The sequence below is a fragment of the Lingula anatina genome, chromosome 1, assembly GCF_051362555.1.
Source record: "Lingula anatina isolate TDL-2025a chromosome 1, LinAna3.0, whole genome shotgun sequence".
In the NCBI taxonomy this organism is placed as follows: domain Eukaryota; kingdom Metazoa; phylum Brachiopoda; class Lingulata; order Lingulida; family Lingulidae; genus Lingula; species Lingula anatina.
The window spans coordinates 66,964,770-66,987,131 of NC_141767.1; the positions used below are offsets into that span (position 1 = coordinate 66,964,770).

The 22,362-nt window shown below is 35.3% G+C and overlaps 2 protein-coding genes across 4 annotated transcripts; one reads left to right on the forward strand and one right to left on the reverse strand.

The window, feature by feature from the left end:
* Window positions 1–34: 34 nt before the first annotated feature.
* On the forward strand, window positions 35–3,638 carry LOC106154426 (PDZ and LIM domain protein 7-like). The gene is made up of 3 exons (XM_013528773.2): window positions 35–340; window positions 2,346–2,497; window positions 2,810–3,638. Exons 1-3 carry the CDS (start codon window positions 236–238, stop codon window positions 3,075–3,077), a joined length of 525 nt encoding a protein of 174 aa, XP_013384227.1. The 5' UTR covers window positions 35–235; the 3' UTR covers window positions 3,078–3,638.
* On the reverse strand, window positions 3,624–21,505 carry LOC106169893 (tRNA (guanine-N(7)-)-methyltransferase non-catalytic subunit wdr4). 3 transcript variants are annotated; one of them, XM_013549538.2, is made up of 10 exons: window positions 21,374–21,505; window positions 15,932–16,015; window positions 13,132–13,269; window positions 11,575–11,731; window positions 10,633–10,745; window positions 9,352–9,406; window positions 8,532–8,698; window positions 5,385–5,586; window positions 4,467–4,530; window positions 3,624–4,085 (listed from the first exon to the last, which is right to left on the reverse strand). In XM_013549538.2, exons 1-10 carry the CDS (start codon window positions 21,445–21,447, stop codon window positions 3,817–3,819), a joined length of 1,323 nt encoding a protein of 440 aa, XP_013404992.1. In that variant the 5' UTR covers window positions 21,448–21,505; the 3' UTR covers window positions 3,624–3,816. The 3 variants fall into 3 exon arrangements, with proteins under 3 accessions (XP_013404992.1, XP_013405000.1, XP_086850386.1); XM_013549546.3 differs by lacking the exon at window positions 21,374–21,505 and adding an exon at window positions 16,826–17,265; XM_086994260.1 differs by lacking the exon at window positions 4,467–4,530.
* Window positions 21,506–22,362: the final 857 nt, after the last annotated feature.

Here is a 22,362-nt window from a genome sequence, read left to right on the forward strand (position 1 = left end):
ATTTTACCTGGACGGTAGACTGGCTGCGGAGAGCCGCTCCAGGAAATACGTCAGCGAACTTTGGCAGATACCGATTCCACCCTTGGCGTTAGTACGTTCTTGAGGCATCCGGCATTCTAAACTACCAGTTCGTCACTTGATTGAATTTTTGAGTTGAGCCGAAATTGCCGATTTCCAGGAAGTCTGATCAACTTAAAGTGACCAAATTATTTTTGACTGCTACAAGTCAGTCGCTATGAGTTCGGTATCAGTGCAGCTGCAGCGAAATGACTTTCATGAGCCCTGGGGATTTCGTATGCAGGGCGGAAAGGATTTTCGTCTTCCACTGTCGGTGAAAAAGGTAAGTGATGCGAGGCTCATGGGGAAAAAAGGGTTCAATGCTATCTCCTTTCCATGTTAAGTGTTGTTTCGAAAAGAACTTTACCCGTAGATCTCCCTGTCCTTTGATACGACTTAATGTTTATTTCATCAATTATTTAACTTACAGTATTCTTGCCATACCTGCGATTTTGCCTTCAAATGGTTTTCAAGATTATCACATGCAAGGAGGTGCCAGTCTATAAGGTGCTGAGTAAGTTAATATTTTTTAAAAGAGCAAATTCCGGGTAAATACCTTCAGCACACGGCCATTACCTTGAGCGCGGCTGCCCCAAATTAAGAACTGATATGGATACACCTAACGCCAGGTGTTCAGACACAGCTGATCGACTTTCTTGCCCACAGTCGGGGGGTTCTTAACCTTTATGTAGTCATCGAGGTTCAAAAAGATCCGTGTGACAAATATATGCGTTTCTGGGCGTTTATATAGGGTATCGGTGTATATAGCACCTGGAAAGTGTTGATTGAACACTATGTGAATATACATAGTATACGTGCATGCAGACGTTGATAGCTTGCAGCAATATACCTCTTATGTTACACTTCGGCGGGGTTGTTTGTCATTGAATAAACTTATTGTGAAAGTTATAAGGCACTTGGTGGATGCTCCGGTTTGACCTCGCTTAATGAAAAAATAATGTCGGCCCGATGATGTACAGGTAAATATTTACACTAGAAGAGCGTTGTATCTGTTTTTCATAAACCGTGCCTATAAGACACAAATACGTGCTTTACGCTAACGTTGTGTTTTCTAACAAAAATATTAGATAATGTAACCACAGCGTAATCAGTGCTTTAGCCTCAAAGGTCGAGCGTTTACTAACAAGAATAACGTTTCCCAATTATGGTAAGACTACAGCGGGCTCAAATATCACAGTGTGGTAGAGGAGCAAATTTCTACACAATTTGGTAAATTACATCGTAAAATTCAGACTGAAGGAGGTTAATACATTTAGACATTACTTGAAAATTTTCCTTCGTGGAAATGCCAGTGGAATACTTGCCATCGGCATACCTGAGGCATTTGCAAAACACCCTTTTTCCTAATGATGCACTGAATATAAATAGCGCGCTGTTGTCTATATAAACACTGCCATACATCTTCACACAGTACTAAGAACATAAATATTTTCGATGGTTCAACATGGGCTCACCATAGCAACCGAATGCTTTAAGAAATGGATATTTCATTTAAGATATTGTAAGCGAACAATAACTGCCAAATACACTATTAAAGCGGATTTCGATTGCCTTTTCTTTACCTTTTCTATTTATCTAAAAACGTTTCTAGATAATTTAAAAATCAAAAGCTTCCACTGTGATCTGTGAGCTACATTAAAGGTTCAAACCTCTTTTATCATTAAGCATGGGAATGTTTCTAAAGGTTGGATCCGCCAACAAGTGTAAAAAGTACCGCTATACCCTCTTTACCATTTTAATATGGAGGGGCGCAGCTAGGCTGGAAAACATAGTACGGAGACAGGCCTTCATAACTCTTTGGCCTATATTTGCAATTCTAACAATTTCGCTTGAAACAATCTCAGAGAAACATGCGGTTAAATTTCATTTCAAATAAATAAATAAATAAAATACTTGGTAGTCATTTAAATAGAATCTTTTCTCAAATATCATTAAAATAGGAAGGACGTATCTTCTGGCCCATCTATATCAGACTCGTGGTTTCGGTTCAGTTATGAACCCCCGCATCTATTCCTAATAATGACGGCGTTTCCTTTTTCCTTTAAATTGATGAAGGTTAAATGAGGTCGCACTAAGGTTGTGTCTAGTTTCAGGTGATGTTCGTCTTGAATCAAATCTGACATTTTAATTGACTCGGGTGTTATTTTTCCTGCTCTGATTTACGACGGCTCGCATTTCTAAACCGTTTTCGCTCCATTTTCACCTACGTAATGCAGATAATACAGTTTTTTTATCAAATGTGTATTATATTTAATACTTTTTTTTAGGTTGGAATCAACTCCCCCGCTGCCCGTGCCAGATTGGATGCCGGGGATGCCATCGTCTCAATCGCCGGGAAAGACACTAGGAACATGACACACATGCAAGCTCAACAGCTCATTAAGAATGCCGGAAACACCATCTCATTAACGTTACAAAAGTAAGCATTCATTAGTTCATGCTTCGTAACTGTGCATTATAATTAGCGATAGCTGATAGTTAATGAAGGCAACACAGTGTGGCTCAGACCCTTCCCACACCCCCAACTTACGTCACAGATAACGAACGTTACGCAAATACTGAGAAATGTAGGTGTACGAAAAGAACTTGTTAAGGGCAGATATAGATCTTACAGAACTAAAATGAACGCTTTGGTCTACTGCTTTTTTTATATAGATCACAGTATTTAGGAATATTTTGTTGTATACAAAAACAATTTATATTTTAAAACTGGTTCACAAAATGCTTTCAGGGGAGCTTGCCAATCATTAGCCAAGGCCATGAAACCTACAGGTCCCGTCAAGTTCTCCGTCTCCAGGGCTCAAAACTACATGGCGTCCCCTGCTTACCAAGGCCCTACATCGCCGGGTTACTCGCCACAGCCACAACAGCAGCAGTATCAGTACCAACACTACCAGCAGCAACAATACCAGCAACCCCAGTACCAGCAACAGCCCCAATACCAACAATACCAACCACATCCCCAATACCAACAGGAATATTATGCAACCAGCTATTAGGATGGATACGCTGTTAGGGGGTAGTAGGCTCTTACCATTTTATATATCGGATAAACAAGCAGTTTAACGCGCAGGAGTGAAAATACAAAGTGCTAGAGTTGCACAGTTGGTGATTTTTTAAAAACTTTGTCTTACTTATCTCTATTGTACTTGAACTGACATCTCATAACGTGAGAATTTCAGAGCCTTTATACCATATTGTTTTACCTAGAGTTGTCTCAGAAGTGCAACAATAGAAGCCAAGGTACGCAAGATGGATTATCAAAACGGATTCCGTAGCTGGAAGGAACGCTTTATAAACATTTTTCTCTTTTAACGACATGACAGGAGGCAAGTGCTGAAGACGTCTGTGAAGTTTAAGTCCTTATTTTCATAGGGAAGGTAACACTTTCGAGTCCTTATATCAAGTGTGATACTTTGGATTGCTTTCTACAAGAATGTCTCTTTTAGTACTTCATTTTATCCATTTGTCTCTGGTTCAAAATATATAATGCTGGGAAAATGTGCAATGCTGATACGTAGCATCGTAATAAAACAACTACCATATAAACAGTATCAAAATATATCATTATTGTGACATTTATAAAGAACAAGAAAATCATTCAAGAAGTGTTCTGCTTTTGACAGGCATGTAACACATACATGTGTCTCAATTACGTAGTGTTTAACAGTAAGAGAAAGATGTACTATTTAAAACAGTTTATCTTTCTGTCACCCTTAAGAAATTTTTTCTTAGCTGTCAGCTAGCTTTCAGAATCTTAGGCTCTGGCTCTGCAATACTGTCCGAGTTTGTCCCTCCTTCTACATCTTCACTGCCTTCTTTTTCTGCAGCATCACCCTCCTTTTCCTTCCTTCTTCTTTGTTTGTTTCTTCTAGACTGTTTTTCCTTTTTTAAAGGCGTCTGTGCCAGTCTTTGTCGTTTTCTTTCCAAATAATCTTGCATATTGTCCTTTCTGTTTTTGTATGCTTTAAACAGTAACTGGAAGTTACTTTCCTGTCCAACAGATCCTGAAAACAAGATGTTTTTAAGAAAATTTTAATTGGCTCAGAGACTGTCATGGACATATGAATAAGATCTTTGGGTAAGTAAACAGCCATGTCAAATTCAGAGGAATTCATATTTTATATCACAGAAGAATGCCATAACTTTTTGCACACTAAAATCTCAAGATCAACATGGCAGGGAAAGCAGCAAGACAGAGTGAGGTAGAAAATGACCTTGCAACATGCAAAAAAATTTAAAAGGATAATTTTCAGAGTAGTACCCAAAATAGAAGGAAGACAAAAAGAAAGCACTTTATCTATTGATAAGGCAGGTAAAAATACAAAAGCAGGCAAAGACTGATAATAAATACCTGATTACAATTTTACAAGGAAAAGTAGAATTACCTTTGAAAAAGTCCCAGTTTTTATTCACAGTTTCTGCTAATTCTATTGTCTTTTTATCTGAGGTCTGCAATGTGAAACATGGAATTAAGTTTAAAATTTTACAAAAAAAGTATAAAAGTGAAATAAAATATTAATGAAACTGAAAATACTATTTAAACTCAAGTTTGATGATTGCATTCTCTTAACTTTTTCTCCCTTGCCTTCTTTTTGAAGATAATGTCAATTATATAGAGTTTAACAAGAAAATTCTTGTAAGTCAACTGCCATGTTTCCTCAGCTCATATTTCACAATCTAAATGCTTGTGCTGCTTGGTTTAATTGAATCCCCCACCTATAACACTGGGTCTGGAAAACCCACAGTTGGGATTTACATTTACACACTAGTATTCTCACAAAGCACCAATATGTAAGACTTCATATGCACACATTCAATACTTATACTTAAAGGTATACTATACATAACTGAAGATGCCCTCAAGTCATACTTTGATGACTTAATATCCTGCAAAGCTACTTATCTTTCCCAATTTAAACCTTAAAGAAAACAAATCCCTCACATTTAAGGACCTAAAATGTCAGGAAGACTGAAGTGGTCTAAATGAATCATGATCCTTTCAGAATGAGGTAATCTGATTGGAAATGGTGCAAAAACCGATCTAAGGGCAAGGATGGGTTGAGAAAAGATTTGTGAGTAGGAGAAAATTGCTCTAAGGGAAAAAAAGGGATTGGCTTGAACAGTATAAGATACCTGCAAATTGGTCATCAAGTGTTCTCCAACACTGCCTACACTGGTTAACATACCATACAGGACCCATATCATCAAGTTAGAAAGGCTTTACATCTCACTCAGAATAGAGGAAACAACAATGCACACTGCAAGCTACAGAAATTGTCTCATTCTAATAAGAGTTAAATTACCTTTTCAACCTGAAAATCTTCTTGTTTGTAGGAGACGGAGTATGGAACTATTGTATCTCCTTCCACTGGTTGTAAAACCCACAAGATATCACCTTGAAGCTGCATGTCCCATGGTGGTTGTGACAGCCGCATTGTGTTCACTTTCTCAACTACCACATTTCCAGCACTCCACACTACTTTGTAGAACAGGATCACAGGATAGCTGAAATGAACCAACAGAACTGAAAATAACATCTAAGAATATTTTCAAAAAATAAACCACTGTTGTTTATATTCTCATATAAGAATTAGAATAATGCCAACATATAGTGTCAAATTTGCCTTTCATTTCATTTCATTTCATTTCATTTTTGTAATCTGATATCAACAGATAAGCGGTTTCATTTAAACACCAACATTTAAAAAAAGATGATAGCACTGAAGTTCCGTTTTCCTGGAATTAATTGAGGTTTCATCCAAGGCCACTTGAGAGGCTTACATTATACAGACACATTCTTCTGATAATTGGAGAGATATACACATGGCACTAAATCATATTCTATAACTGCGAATCTCTCTCATTATTTTTCCCGTGAAACGACTGGAATTTGCATCATTAAAAACCACAATGATGCAAATGCTGTTCTTCAAGTCACCTACAGTGCTCTTTGGCAAAGCTTGAGAAAGATTAAGCAGGTATGTCAGTGATGATCTGAGATATGTAAAGGGATAACTCTTAAAAGATCATTGCTACAGAGGTGTGACATTGAAGGAGGCTAAAATAGGACAGAGAAATGAAAGACAGGTGGGGATGACAATGCCCATGCCTTTTTAACCACACACGTTATTTTTTATGATATAATTTCACATTGACAGTTCTTCCATAAATGCAAATACAAACATTATGATTTGTAATTTGATAATTAAGTAATTTCTCTTTAGTACCACAAAGGACCTGACTATCAGTGTATAGGTGACCTAAAATGTATTTAATGTTAACATCATGAACTGATCAAATCACCTTCAATTTTAGACCATATGCCCAAAACAGATGTTCTGTATTTCCTGTCAAAACGAAACCTAAATGCTCCAGCAGATCTTCTGCTATAGAAATAACTAGGAAACATAATAAACAGTCAATAGCATTGTTTAATGGCCTTGCCTATTGTCCACTTGAAAAGTTTACAGGCAAAATAAACTCAAAGTGTTTTCTCATGATGGCTATTTAACTCAGGTGACAATTAAGACATGTTAATTCCACATGCCCCCTTGACCCCTGGTCACTCCAATGTCATTGTCCAAAGACGTCACCTAAGGTAATGGATTACTCAGGTACTCAGAGAGTGACCGCCTATTAATGACAGTCTACCAGCTCTGCCATAAGTGATAGCCATTGTAATCTGTGTGATTCATCATACAACACAATACAAACTACTTCCAAGCACACAACTAAGCATTTGAAAAACCTCCCTGGCTTTTATTCTGTACTTGTACACTACACATTGCATTGGTGCATTATACTAGGATAAAATGTGGATAACAGCTTTTTTTCCCTTTTTTTTCAGATGCTTTTTTTCCGCAAATGGTAATTTACACCTGGGAGGTGAGCTAAAAAAAAGTGTCTGAATACTTGCTGTTCAAACATCATGCATTATATATACACAAAGTTGAAATGACAGCCTGACATTGAGATCAAATTACAAAATGATATATTTTATTCATCACAACAAACAATTCGGTAAAGCGGGATGGGATGGCAAAAATGCTTGGATAATAAAATTGGCCAGGAAATACTTCCCCAGTTAATCACATTATATATAATCATCTGTTTGTTTGAAAATATTGACAAAAAAACAACCTGTAAAATACATGAATGGGTTGATCTCAATGACAATCAATGAGAGATCTTCATATAATGTTTTTAGTCCTAAATAACATTTTAAAATAAGATTTGATTATTCAATTATGAATGTAACATTTTTAAACACAATATTATATTATGACTCAATTAATTTTTTTCTTTTTGGTGGGAGGAGGAAAAGGAGGAGGAGAGAGAAAACACAATGTCATAATGTCCAGAACAGAATATGTATGCTGGGCTTATAATTGCACCATAATATTAATAAAATCTTTAGAAAGATTTGCCAATGTCAACACTTGAGAACAGGCTATTAATGTTCTTTCTTTTGTAGCTTAGTGACCTATACCAGGAAATGAATGTTTCAATTAGAGAAAAAATTTGAGCTTATTATTCTTTTCTCAAGATTCATTGCGGTAACTGGTCTGATGAGTTTCCCACTCAAGGTCCGGCATCTCACAGCATGTTTGCTGTAACACGAGGCTTTGTCCCCTGCTCTGTATCAATGTCTACTTACTGCAGGTCTGGCCCTTTGTAACCATTATTCTCCATCACACTTAATGACTTGGTTCTCAGTGTGAGGAAGCAGCAAGGCTAGCACAACAGTGAACACCTTCAAAGATTGAACTTTCACAGTGATTTATCTTCTGACAAAGAAAAGGAATGGACCAGTGCAATTTCAAAACAACTGATACACTTAAATGTATCCACAACATTGTCACTTTCCAGCCTGACCTTTACTGGACGATTTATCTTCGGTGGGCTCAAGGAAAATAAGATTTTCAAAGTGAACGTGTGGCTACTGAGGCTTTTCAGGTGCTGCATCTGAATTCAAGGACGAATATCCTGGGATAAAGCTTTAGGCAAAGACTTGAGAAACTTAGAGACATCAAGAGATTTGTTTCTTCTTCATGAAGAAATGAATTAATGATAATTAGGATTTAGAATGGGAGAAAGACATTCAAACTAAATGCCAAAGAAAAAATGTCAAGACAATTATGTTCCAATTAATTATTTTCCATCTGTTGAAATTTTTGTTTATGCAGTGGATATTCCATTTTAGAAGAATTACATCCACCTACTGTCTCCAGATCAGTTTAGCAGGTATAAATCTAGATGTCAAAAGGTTAAAAATATCACTGTCATCCCACATACAGAAAACTGAGCTTTGGCACCTACACCGCTTCTGAGACAGTTTTAATATTGACACACGAAGGCTCCATTTCTTAGAAACTACTTCTGCTTTTCAAAATCACCACGCCATGAAGTCTCCCTTTCCTGACCTTGCATATCAATTAACACAAACTCACCTATCTGCAGCAACAGCAAGTATGTCATATTTTGTAAAGAACTGCATAGCTTTGACAGCAACTTGTGTGTTTTCTGAGGAATGCATTTCTGAGGGCAGATCTTGGGCACAGTCAAGACAGTAAAGTTCTTGAAATGTTTCCAAATTCCAAAACCGCACAGTGCCATCCTTGAAGATAAATAGATCAATTTCAGAATCTGAGAAATTTTTATGAGTGAGGTTATATCTAGAATGAGAGGAACTGCTATGAGCCATGTAAGACTTTGAAGCATGAAAAGAAATGAAGAGAGAGAGAGAGAGAGAGAGAGAGAGTTTATGAATCCTATAGAAAACTGAAAAAAAATTACAAATGCATTTTGCCAAATGCATTTTGGAAGGGTAGGGTTTAAATAAATTTTAATCACCAAAACAACTCATAAAATCAATTATATGACCATACTGACAGATAAAGCCAATCCAATCAATAAGTTAACTCAATAAAACCAAGTCCATTGTGGGAGAAAGCCACAATTCAGCAATACTTTTCCAGTAAAGCATTTTTTAGAATTATAATCTACTGGGTAGTACATATAGTCAGAAATTAACAAATTATTTCTCATGTAAATACTAGTTTAACAAAGGTCACCTTTGACTATAAATAAAACTACAGATGCAACTAAATTTTCACTAGGAAAAAAAAGAAGAAAAATGCTCTATGCACTTACATGTTAAGTCAAGCTTAACATATTAGATTCTGCTGACTGTCAAAATTTCTAGTCGATGAACAAATGGTAACTGCCACATATTACCAATCTATTACTGCACATTATCAAATGACTCACCCCTGCTCCAGATACAAGAATGTCATCTTTAAGGATCAACAATTTGCTCACAAACCTGGAAGACAAAATTTGAAGAAAAACTTGCAATAATTCTTCAAATAATGCAATTGTATCAGATTTCTGATTAAGTAAATGTGTTCTTTATTGGTTTAACATGCATCTGAATCCCAGAGGATTATTTGGTGAGGAATGCTTTCTGAACCCAAAAGCCTACCAGGATATTGCTTTTCATCCTTTACTCTTAATGGGTGAAGTGACTGAGAGTTGCAGAGGTAAAGGAAAGTGCACTTGACTTTCCCATTTAAGTAATGAGTATTATGGGTCCTCTGTATTCTTCAATGCTAACATTATTTTAATATCTGTTAAATGGTATATAATACTAAATAACTTTACCCATATTCTCATGATTAAACATGATTTACAAATAGAGAATAATCATGCTTATTTATTTCAAGGTATTTTCATAATATGTATGCAAATTACAGCTGTTTTGTAGCTCTGTTTTTCATCATTTTTAATTGGAGCAGAGCCAAATTGCATTGTATTCTATTACATCTAAGATTACTTGTTCAAATTGTTTGATTAGAGATTTACAAACAGACAACATCCATGAAATTTCACAAATGAAATTATAATCACAAGAAGTTTTGAAAAATATCAAAGGCAAAGGGGTAAATTATTGGCATGAAATACTATAATATATTTTGATCATGTTTTCAATACCTTTCCCATAATACCCAGTATTAAATTAATCTCATTAATTCCGTCGGAATACTATATCTAAAGACATTTCACATCTTTTAATTTCATAAGTTGACACCATCTACCAACATTATCAATCTCCATTTGAGATCTTAATTTCATATTTCATTAACATTATATTTTACTTGGTTTATGTTATAAAGATGGCATGTATTCGTTCTCAGTCACAGTATTAGCTTTTTAACACAAAAATCACCCTGTACTTTTGAAGTACTTCATACTGTTTAAATTGTGCCATATGAACATGTATAAAAAAAAAAAACTGAATTCTCCCAACACCTCTGCAATATTCGACTCATATACATAGAGTACAGTTCAACACTGGCACAGCTATTATTCTTTCGCAAGGTCATATAATATTTAAGACCTCATTACAGATTCAAATTCCACTAATAACACTGAGCCCTTCACATGAAATATACCACTTCACATATCATACGCTTCATTACTTATGACAATGGTAGCAGAATTGAATAATGTCACTGGATATTAGTACAATTTCATTTGAAAATGTCTTACTCCTCGTGCCCAAGGCAGAATCCTGCAATGTTGTAAGCATTTGGGTAATGACCAACTCGTATTTTCTCATCTCTGTCTGCTGTGATGATGTATCTGCCATTGGATGTAATTGCCTACAACCAATAAGAAAAGTCATATAAGAAGATTATACCAAAAGTACCCTACACACTATGTAATGACGAAGCAATCTGATAATTATCAAGCTAAGTGTGTTGTTTTGTATAGACTCATTAGTGTGGAGGAAGTAGGAATTGTGTATATCCTTTGTCGCTATTTGAGGGGTGTGTGTGTTGTGTGGGCTGAGAGTATCACTCGTGTGTCAGCTCACAGTCTACTTTTAGTGTATGGGGAAAAGGGGCGCAACTTCATACTCAAAGAAGAAGAAAAAAAGAGGGTCATTATATATTGATATATTTAAAACAAACAAAATCGAACTGATGTTCTATTGATGTATTATGTATGCTGCCAATTATCATAAAATGTAGAAAAAGACATCTGATGTTTTTTTTTTTAAACAAAATACATTGTTTCTCTTCTTATTGAAGCTCAATCTGTCCCAAGATGATAAATAACAATAACCTCATATCTCTAGCACTAATCAAATACAAAACAAAGCACCATTTTCTACTAATTCACTTTACACAATTATTTCCATTTGCAGACCACTGGTGAAAATTAATGATGGTCAGTCTCAGAAAGAGGTGATTTTCACTCCAATTAATGTGTCAACTGTTATCCCATACTGGTGTTCTGCATTGCTTGTTGATTGCTAACATTGATTGTACTACAAGCAGAGATTTGCATATAAGCAATAATAATAATAATAATAATAATAATTATAATAATAATGATGATGATGTTTTTTGTAACATGACAGTATTCATTATACAAGTAATACAATAAACAAATAAATCAAGTACACACTCTAGGTAATATACTGACCATGTCCAGCAGCATGGACAAATGACCACACAGAAGCTCTCCTGGTTTGTTCAGGTCTGTGAGGGAAAAGCTGTACACATCTCCTGACTTGTCAGCTACAAGGACTTGGGACAGGTCATGGGTAAACACTATGGCAGTAGCTCTTCTTGCTACAGATCTTTAGAAAGAGTGGAAAAGAAAAATAAAAAATGCAATTGTCATGTGATCTTTTGGTTGGTACCAAATCAAACCAATCAGTGGATATTCTGTCATTTTGCCTGCACTGACAAACAGGTCTTTCAGCAAGACTTCTTTCTAGTAAAAGTTTTGGCCATTATAGTACCTAAAGATTTAAATAAGCCTGGGGGGGATAGGGTAGGGGATGTGGTTGGGGTTCAGGGAATGGGTCACTTTTAGGTCCAAAATGACTAAGAAAGTCTCTGGGGTGTTTGGTGGAGAGAAGGTTCTGATAAATTTGAATGGTGGCTCAATGAAGGTAGAAAAATTTCTTGACTGTTTGAGATCTCTTTGTATCAAGTATTAATTTCCCAATACACATAATCAATGATATACCCTACAAGCAACTTGATTCTGCTTTCTTTCTTTCATTCTTTCTTTCTCTCAATTCATCCCTGCTTTTTTTAAACTCTCTTTAGGGTTAATTCTCCATATTGTAAAACAAAATACAAATTATGCTATAAATTTCTTCAGAACTGCACTCCTTCTATTATGCATCTATTAGAATTTTTTAATTCACTAGGGTTGTTCTTAATTCAAATGGGAAGACCTGCATAAAAAGTATTTGTCTAAATCTAAATCTTGCAAAAAATATCTGCCCATTTGATACACTTAAGTCATTAACACCAAAAATATATACAATGATAATATTTGTTTTTCCCTTTTAGAATTGCAAAAATATTCATTCTTTCCTTGAGGTGTAAAGGCAGAAAAAAAGACTGCCCGTAACATTGGAAATGAATTGGTATTTCTTAATTTGAAATGCAAAAAGAATTCTCATCAATTGGGGGATAATAATTATCATGGAGAAATAGCTTGGCAAATTCAGAAAGCAAAATGTAATGAAATGACTACTGCTTATCATAATTACAAATTGCAATGTACAATGATCATGTAGCACTTTTTGGTCCAATAATTCTATCTGTATTAATTACAAAATTACATGTCCGCCAAAACTCGATGAAGCTGAACACCTTAGATATAGAAATAGCAGAAAAGACATCATCAGATGGGTAACATCTGACCTTTTTTCACAGCACACATGGGTAACAATCGGTACTGAGAGGGAATGCACTGGCCCAGGATGACTGGCTTGCATGTCTGGATTAGAACCAGGTGAACTTTTGAAGGAATGTCGACTTATTGCTTTTATGATAACACAGCACAATACATAGTTACTGAAAAGACTGAAACAACTGGAATCTACTCTCCTCTTCCCACCCTAACAAATTAATGCCCACCTACGATGGCTTTTATCCCTTTGGTATAGATCAAACCCCCACCTGCAAACTGTGCACATACAAAATGGTGCTTCTGTTTTCTTTGTAAGGATAAACTCACCTGGAACTTATTTTTTTCCACTCTGGATGGGTTGCGTATAAACGGAGTTTTTTGAAATCGTCACAAATTGCATAATATTTGTCATTGTGTGACAGAGCATGAGTGAGGATTTTTTCTTTTCCATCTTGAATGGCATCCCTAAGAATAAAAACAAGGGATTTAATCTTGCAAATGACATAAAATATTTATCCTTGCAAAAGCAAAATGATACATATTCAATGGTTGTTTTTAAATTGAAAACAAATAGATAAATGTAACATTTTTCTCTCTCTCTTTTGTTATGGATGAACTGGCACAGCACATCATTACATAATTACATAAATTTATAATATCAACACCATATTGTGGTAATGAACCACAACTTACAATACAGACACTTTAATTTATCGCTTGCATCCCAGTTTTTGATAGATATGGTGTAGGTTTAGCTAGACAGGTGCAAGGGGGGGATAGAAACTCCACAAAACAATTAGTGTTGTACTTTCAACATCAACAAAGTGTTGGAATAATGAGAGAGACTTCATCAAAGTGCCTAAGAATGGTACATTCACACATTCTTGTTTTTTTCACATTCTTATTTTTCTTATTGCTTGGTTTTCATAAAGAGTAATACAAACATCCTGTCTGCTTTTTTCCGAGAAAATGTCATGTGATCTGAGAGAGCTTCTGTTAGTTAACTAAGCCCTAGTATCTTAAACAAGTGAATCTCCAAAGGGATTTCTCTGTCAGGAAAAGTATTAAACGCTCCTCTTTCCGAATGAAAAGCTTTAAGATGCAACTCAATGATAAGCAGTCTGAGAAAGGCTTGTATTCATGCAGATGTTCTTGCTGATTGCGTTAATGAGATTTGAGAGAGGATGAACTCCGAGGAGCAAGCTCACCAATGGCCGAGTTTGAAAGCAATTTGGTCAAATTAGAGGGGGTAAATTCAGTTCTCTTCCCCATTGGTGGCGTGGTTGCACTAGTTTACATGTAAAGCATTTAAGACATTTGCCAAATGCAGTCCTATATTTAGTCCTACTTTTTTCCATATTAATGCATTTCGTCCATCAGTAAAATTGGCTGATTTAGTTTTTTAGTCCCTTACTGATGTCCAGGCTGGTACAAAGTCAGCCAGTTTTTTTTTATTAAAAGGTGAGTTCTGAACTGTAATTACTAATAACCTTCTGCAAAATATGTATTAAACACACACAAATATGTGCCTATTGCAATAAACTCAGAGAGATGATTAGGAGTGAAACAAGTAAATCATGTCCTTCGGCAATTAATAACCGTCCAAATTAGGTGAGTGGTCCCAGGAGAGCCAATCACATGCAAGTCTATATCTATAATGGTCATATTTTCGTCATGTATTTAGGCAGCTTTACACAAACTTGTTTAATCAAGCATTCTATCTTGTCAGACAGTGTTGTGGAAAAATGTGGCACTGATGTTTTCTGAGTTAAGCAGCGTCGCCAGATGGAGGCCCATCACATCCTCATTTGCTTAAATTTACCTCAGTTCCATGTTATCACCCAGTCTTACTTTCAAATACAAACGTTTGTGACAAAGAGGCCTCCTTTTTAATGTCTGTATGAACAAACTGAAATAAATTTAGTACATTATCTAAGTCATCTAAATTATTCAGAATATACCACAGAATTTTTACAAAGAGCTTCCGTCTCCTCCAAAGCGGCAAAATTAATCATGGACAATATCAAATTGATATGGAATCAAATTGACTTAGATAGGTTGTCATTTTTATGACATGCTTACTGTCAAGTCTACTAGCTAAGAGAAGCCCGCAATGTAATATGATGACAAATCCTCTTGACTCAAATAATTCTGCCTCTCAAAATATCAAATGCTGTATACAAAAAATCTTTTTTCTTTTAAAAAATACAACAAGTTGGATAACAGTTCTAATAATACTTATGGTTACATGCAGCAAATAATTTAATAGAAATTCTTTGAATAGAATGTTTTAAACACCATTTTAATAATAAAAAGGCTCTAACACACGTCAAAAGCTGGCAAAACAAATTGCAGAAATAATTCATAATGTTATGGCCCCAACCTTCATTGTACAACACAAGAGCAATATCACTCTTCAACATACGCAGCCTTTCAATAAATTACAACTAAACATGAGACAATGCCATTTCATATTCCCATCTCAGCAACCTCAGCTCCAAGAGTAAATAAAACTTTTATTGTCTATCTAGACAAAATTAATGAAAGAACTTGGTTGACATTTCTGATGTTTTAGTTTAATCTCGCCAAAAAAGGAGTTGGTTTCCCTTCGTACTTGTGCGAAATGGGTTCACTTTCACATGATCAGCTCTCCCTGTGTTTTCCTTCCCCCCTCCCATCAGCCGCAGTCCATTACCAATGAAACACCTTTTCAAGAGCCCTAATGAGGAGGTTTGAGCAGTTTCCTCTTCGCTGATGAGACGTGTGTCCCGGTGAAACATTTACAATTTATTGATTGAAAGGGAATCTTGGATAAATTGAAGCTGGAAGAAAAGGGTATTTAAGACGAGTAAATACTAATCAATAAAAGTTAAATGTGGCCTGTGAAAAATCAGACAAAATAGAACCAAATTACAATATAATGAACTTAAGCTAACACGTGAATGATTTAAAGTTAGACTACAATTTCAATAGTCTTTTTGCAGACACCAAGCTGTAAAGTCAACAAGGCGAGTGGTTCAGTTGCAAGTTAATGACGCACTTCCACGCTTTCCCATCAAGTCCTCCATAAAACGGTCTGTTGACATTGTTAAACGGCCATACATTGTCACAGGATAACCATACTCACCCATCTCCAGTCTCTGGATTCAATGGGGTCTCAGTTTCCTGCTTGCTCTCCCTTTCACAGGTAAACACCTCAATAGTGGAACACCTAGAAAAACACAAATATATAACTAGGATGACATGACAATAAAACCATCATTCAAAAATATCCCAAGGCAATTTGAAGACTATAATTAACAGTTTGTTTATCGAGGAAAAATATCAGGGATGAGAAAGGTATAGCAACTAATGACACTTTTAGTGTACCCAATCTATACTGCTTACAACATAATTTCTAGAGAACAATTAAAAACAAGACTCATTCAACCTAAGACAATAACCTGAAGAAAACTGTGTTTTAATGTTTTATGGGCAGGGGTTTCTATTCAGTAAGAATACAAAGACACTGTTTTATGTAATGTGTCTTTACTTTGTACAATTCCAAATCATTTCCACTTAAAAGCTTTTTTATGCCTTGGTGGAAATATCCTTAGCTTGTCATATTTAATCATTTTGATTAAACACCCACAGTAGTGGGGAATGGTTGACAAAGAATCTTTTTCCTTAGGTATATAAGTACAATCAAAATGTTCAGTTTTAAATCACAGACAACTGTTACTTTTCAATTTGAAAACATCTAATCATAGCTATCAAAGTTGCTTTTACCTGGAAAATATCTTGAGCTACTATCAAATAATGTGGTTACAAAAACCACAGTAAGTTACACTTAAAGAGGGGGGCTGATATGTGTACAGAGTGATCAACATTAACACAGGCTACATCGACAGATAACCCTATGATTCGACTTAGCAGTGGTTACTTCTGAACCATTTTCTATCAAGTATCTAAACAACTTCCATGATACATTCACCATATCTGAAAATATTCTATTTTAAAACCGCCTTTGCCTGATTCTTACTTAATGGCCATTTCCTCAGCTTTTCCCTTACCAGACTCATTTCTTTGAGTAGTTTTCTTGGAAGGATTTCCACAAAGGTGATAACCTCTAACCCAAGCATGATAAATGTGCCTCAGGTTGTGAGAAGTACAAGTGTGCAAAGGAAAAAAAGTAATTAAGCCTAATATATCAGCAAAACTTCATTAGAGAGTCAAAATTGCATTTGGGGAACAACTTGCCATCTCCACTCCAGATAGAAACAGCAGCGATGGTATAATGGATAGCTCCCATTTGACTCATCCGTAAAACCTATGTGTCCCCCTAAATTCTCCAACTGATGTCCTAATGTTGTCAATGACATATTACCGAGATGAAGGTTAATGCATCAAGTATTCTGAGTCCACAATTTCATGCAGTTTTTCAGACTTTGCCAAGGGTTCTGATAAACAATACAATCTATTAATATATCAAACACTTACCAAATCGTTATATTTTTTCTTTTGACAAAAATTAAATGAATGGCATAACAGTACTTTACGTGGAACTTTTCGTTATTTTTTTCCTCACTTATTATCTTTTCAAGCTTTTAATCTTTCACATTTCACTGAATGTTGTTTAGTGTGGGTATTTAGTATATCTTCTATATTCACAATGGTAGCACATAAGAGACAGTACTGTTTTACTAGTATGTTAATTTATGAATATACATACATTTGAATGCATGAAGCTTAATGAGAGGCGTGTGGCCATTACATTTAAAACATCATGCATCCCTAAAGCACTCAATAAAAGATATTCAAAAGAGAAAGAAAACCAATTAAGAGAAATAATACAAAGCATTAATTTACCCTATTAATATTGCATTTATGAAGGCATGACGATTAGATATTCAGAATTATCAACATGCACACAGAAAACATTGTAATGGTTGTTAAGGCAAATAAGAGGATTATCTGGCTGTTCCTCATTATCCCCCAATCTCCAGACAATTAAATTTCCCTGAAAATGTTTCCTCATGTCACATTTGGTAAAGTACTAGGTGTGTCCCCAGGTTCTGAGGGAAGTTACACAGGGGCGGATCCAGCGATATTTTCTGTTAGTCTACCAAATTATCTTTGTTGATCCATCATCAATTTTTGACTTGTCTTCTGACAGGAAAAGTTAGATGCCCATCAATGTAAACTTTAAAATTGTGACCGTCTTCCAAAAGACCCAGAGGACGGCTTTTATGAGTATGTGGATGTGTATACTGTCTCACAGAGACACACACACCCACATGTTACCACATAAATTACTAGTGTTCTTGATACTCGTATATATCGTTTCAGTACATCAAACATGCTATTTGCTTTCATATTTCAGATAAACATTTTCAGTCACCAAAGTCGATAATGTATGCTTTGATGTAATTCATAAAAACAATCATAAAAACACTTCCAAAATGCTTTACCACTCACTTAGTCCATCTGATTTTACTTCACATATTTGCTATTTGATGTGACCCCAGTAAATAATGCTCTTGGGATAATGTCTTTTCAGATGAATAAACATTTGGTTAAAAATTACTAGTACTGATGCTGTCTTATACAGCATTCTAAATTTGCCACTTACACAATGACAACTTAACAGTAGGTCTGATACAAGGACATTACAAAGGCTTTTTTACACGAATATAAAAGGCTGATGAAATATGAGGAGACAGGAGCAACAAAACAAACGTTTTCTAGGGTTATATGTAGGCTCAATCATTTTTTATGAGTAATGAAATATGGGAAGAATTCAGCTGTGACAACAGTATACTATACATCTATTATATTTGTCACAGAAATAATTCTGTACAGTTAAAATATCCTGTGAAAGATATTGGTACATTTCATGCTTTGAAAACCACAAAGAAGTGAAAAATCATAAAAATTTATATTCATTTTCAAAAGTAGAACCTTTTGGCATCTTTGATGCAAATCAATTTTAAATGTATGATCAATAAAAGATACAAACTAATAATCCTCTTCATATTAGTGGTCTTAAGCTTGTCAGCAAATGTTAGAAGGGGCGTGGCAAAACCCACAGAAATACATGCCTGCTCCTCAATTTTTTGGCAACCATTTATGATTTCTGTCTAGTTAGGCACATAATTGATTTATATTATGTAAGAAGAAGGAGAACTTTCTTTACAAGGCCAATGAACTTTTCACCCCAGTTTCTTAGTGGATTTTCCTGTTTCCAGTGGTTGGTCTTCAAACCTTGAAAAGTTTACATTTCAGATATTATCTTGGCTTGCCACTTTATTTCAAACGACAATAACTGACCTGGTTCACCAGCATATTGGTGTCTAGTTTTATAGCACTCTCACATATAAATCAAACTGTTAAGAAAAAACTTAAATGAAAAGCTTCAAATGTATTAATTTTAAGAAAATCCCTTAATGCATTAGTCTAAAGGATTTTAGCAAGTGAAGCGTGATTAAGTTTAGCTCACCACAGCGAGTAAATATGATCCTTCTGTTATCTTGCCCACTGTTGGACATAGCAAGTGACTAACTTTTGGTATTAACACCCTGGACTCTGCTCATCATCAAAAGAGAACAGGTCCCTCACCAGCAATTTCTTTTTCTAAAAAAAGTGGATCTTTTACCATGAAATTTATCAAATTTAACCCAGAGCAATCTTACCCCCCTCCACCTGGGCCTGGAGAAAAACTTTGCCAAGGAAAATAATTGAAAAAAAAAAAAGCTTTCAATTGAGTAGCTTTCCCATCTTAATATAGAGAAAGAATAGTATACATGGACCTCAAGCTACTATTTATCATTCTATCTATAAAAAAAGTTCATATCTGATCATGATTCCAGTATCCAGGTATACAAAAACCCTGGTGACCAGCTATGCACATTCTGGGGTAGCGCTAGCAATTTTTTTCGCTTAGCCAAATCACCACTTTTTTGTCAATTTGTTATCAAAATGGTTATAATTTGACTAAAGCATGGCAAAGCAAGGCCGTTTACTTTAGCCAATTAAGGCCAGTTTTAGCATTTGGCTAAATTGGCGAGTGTTAGCGCTACCCGAGACATTACAGATATGGCAGAGGATGGCAAAATGGAGGGATTGCATCTGCTGTCTACAGTGACTTAGGGTTTATAAGTTGACCTGAAGAGATGGATCGACTTATCTTCAATGAAAATGGCCCAGGGTGCAAACAGATCTTTATTGAGGCAATATTCTTTCAGTTTTCTGGCAAATAATTTCATGACAGTTAAAAAGTACTGACATACAACACATCAATACAGATAACTTCTCACAATTATGTATATAGCAAAGAATAATTTGATTATAAACATATCTAAGAGATTCAACTGGGCAGGGAATTGAAGTGACTACATACTAATATTCTGCAATAAACAGCTGATTTAGGTAAAACACTACCTTCTAGAAGAATTTGCCAGGAAATACGATGCTGATGCCTTCTTATCAAAAGACCTGACCATACATATTTAATAACCAGCCTCCAGTTTGAAAGCTTAAAGTATAATATTATGCCAATGAATAAACCTGTAGTTTAATATACCCTAATGTTATCATTTTCCAGACATTTATGTACTTAATACGGTATTTCAAATATTCCATCAAAATTAAGAGTGTCCTACCTTAGTGAACAGTATATACAAATTAAATGTTTGTCTCATTTTCAGGCATTGCCACAAACTTGTTTTTACTCCAATTTTATACCACTGGTTCAATTATTTTGACTGGATCATGTCTTGTTATAAATTAAAGGGAAATTACAAGTTTTGGTCCAGTTTTATTACGTAGAATTGATACCACCAACATATTCTTGTCTTGAATAAAATATACTATAATATAATATAATATAATATGGCACAGTCTCAGTGTATTAATTACAAATGACAGGCAAAACCAAAGCATTGTGATTAAAGAACTGCTTATTTTATGTTAAAGATACATCAGAATACCTTTAAATTAGCTGACAAGCATGATCCTCTGTGTATCAACAGTTAACAACGTGATAGGCTATGCACAAAGACTCACTATACCTGCACCAAGGATAAATTTCCTAGGAAATACCCGACCCGCTGACTAAGCCTTCTAAGTATTGCTTGCAACTTCAAACCAATAACTAGAAATGGAATGCCTTACTTCTCAGTACAAAACAGGTTGTTTATTGACCGAAAATTGACTTAAATTTTGACTACGGTAAGATATCCAGCATGGTGCATCGACCATCCACGCTAATCATATTGAAGAACTATTTAGCTGGTTGCAGTGATTTACAGTCAAACTGGCGTTATTAATAATGCAGCAATAAATGCCGATACAATGGGATTCCCCAACGTTTTCTTCATTGATAAAAACTATCGATTAACAAGGAGATCGATAAACAGCGATGATAACATCACCACGTGTTGATTTACTTTTGCTGTCCTTAACGATCAAAACGGGGGGACCGGCTTCATATATTTGGGGATCACGTGCAAACACAGTGTCCCATCAAAATGAAAGTGGGTTGTAGGTACAAACAACACTCAATGCTATCCCTGCACTCTATAAAACTTACCCTTTTTTCGCAATTAAAAAACTGTCATTACAAATAGCCACAACGAAATTTTGACTCGCCACACATGCCGCCATGTTGATATCTAATTAGGTCATAATACCGCTTAAGCCTTCTAAAAATAAGCGACTTATATTATGGTTTTTTGAATTACAAAAAAATATTAAAAATTCTAAAATAACTGTGTAATAGTGATAAAATTTCACTTAGTACACTTTTCGGGTAAATATTATAATCTATTGCAATATATTGTCGGCAATGAATAGCAATGTAAGCGAATGACCACCTTTTATTTGATTGGTTCAAAGTTCGGGTCGATTTGTCCATGACAGACCTACAAACCCTTGCCCAAAGTGCCGAAATAAAAGATGTCAGCTGAAATTTTAACGTGATACTCATGCCTATGATTGTTACATGTCATTGTCTGCCTTTTGCTTGTCAAGTTGTCAGTGTTTATTTTTCTTCTCTCTCAGGAAGACTCAGCAATGTAGGCTACCAATCTTAACTCCTCTGACATAACCTGATCTCGTATTTTAGTAATAATAAAATTGGTTAATTCTTTTTTCGCACTGCTACTTTTAACACTTGTCTAATTAATGTTTCTCTTCATGAAAATCAGCATAGCTAGTTTTTAACAGTTTGTCGAGTGAGGGGACAAAAGTTAAATATTTCTATGGAGATAAGAATAAGGCCTTTGCCAACCTTAGATCTATACAAAAGAATGTGAGCCCCGCAAACTAAAGGGAACGTTTCTACAACCCCTCAAGCCCCCCCCCCTTCTCAAACCCCCTTCAAAGCCCCCCCCCCCAAAAAAAAAAAAAAAAAAAAAAAAAAAAAAAAAAAAAAACACTTTTCAAAAAAGATGAAAAATTAAAAAAAAAAAAAGATGGAAACGCAAAACGCCCAGATACCCGACAAACAAAACATTTTTAAAAGGTCGAATTAGACTCTTGCTATCATCTAAATTTTGTTTGACTTTTCAGGTAAAATGA

Bases quoted from the DNA above. Each gene is read 5' to 3' on its own strand.
- LOC106154426 (XM_013528773.2), top strand. From the start codon at position 236: ATGAGTTCGGTATCAGTGCAGCTGCAGCGAAATGACTTTCATGAGCCC. The intron at 341-2,345 runs GTAAGTGATGCG...ACTTTTTTTTAG, and splicing joins TTCCACTGTCGGTGAAAAAG to GTTGGAATCAACTCCCCCGC. The intron at 2,498-2,809 runs GTAAGCATTCAT...AAATGCTTTCAG, and splicing joins ATCTCATTAACGTTACAAAA to GGGAGCTTGCCAATCATTAG.
- LOC106169893 (XM_013549538.2), bottom strand. From the start codon at position 21,447: ATGGCGGCATGTGTGGCGAGTCAAAATTTCGTTGTGGCTATTTGTAAT. The intron at 13,270-15,931 runs GTGAGTATGGTT...TTTTATTCTTAG, and splicing joins AATCCAGAGACTGGAGATGG to GGATGCCATTCAAGATGGAA. The intron at 9,407-10,632 runs GTAAGACATTTT...TTTGTCTTCCAG, and splicing joins TTCTGCCTTGGGCACGAGGA to GTTTGTGAGCAAATTGTTGA.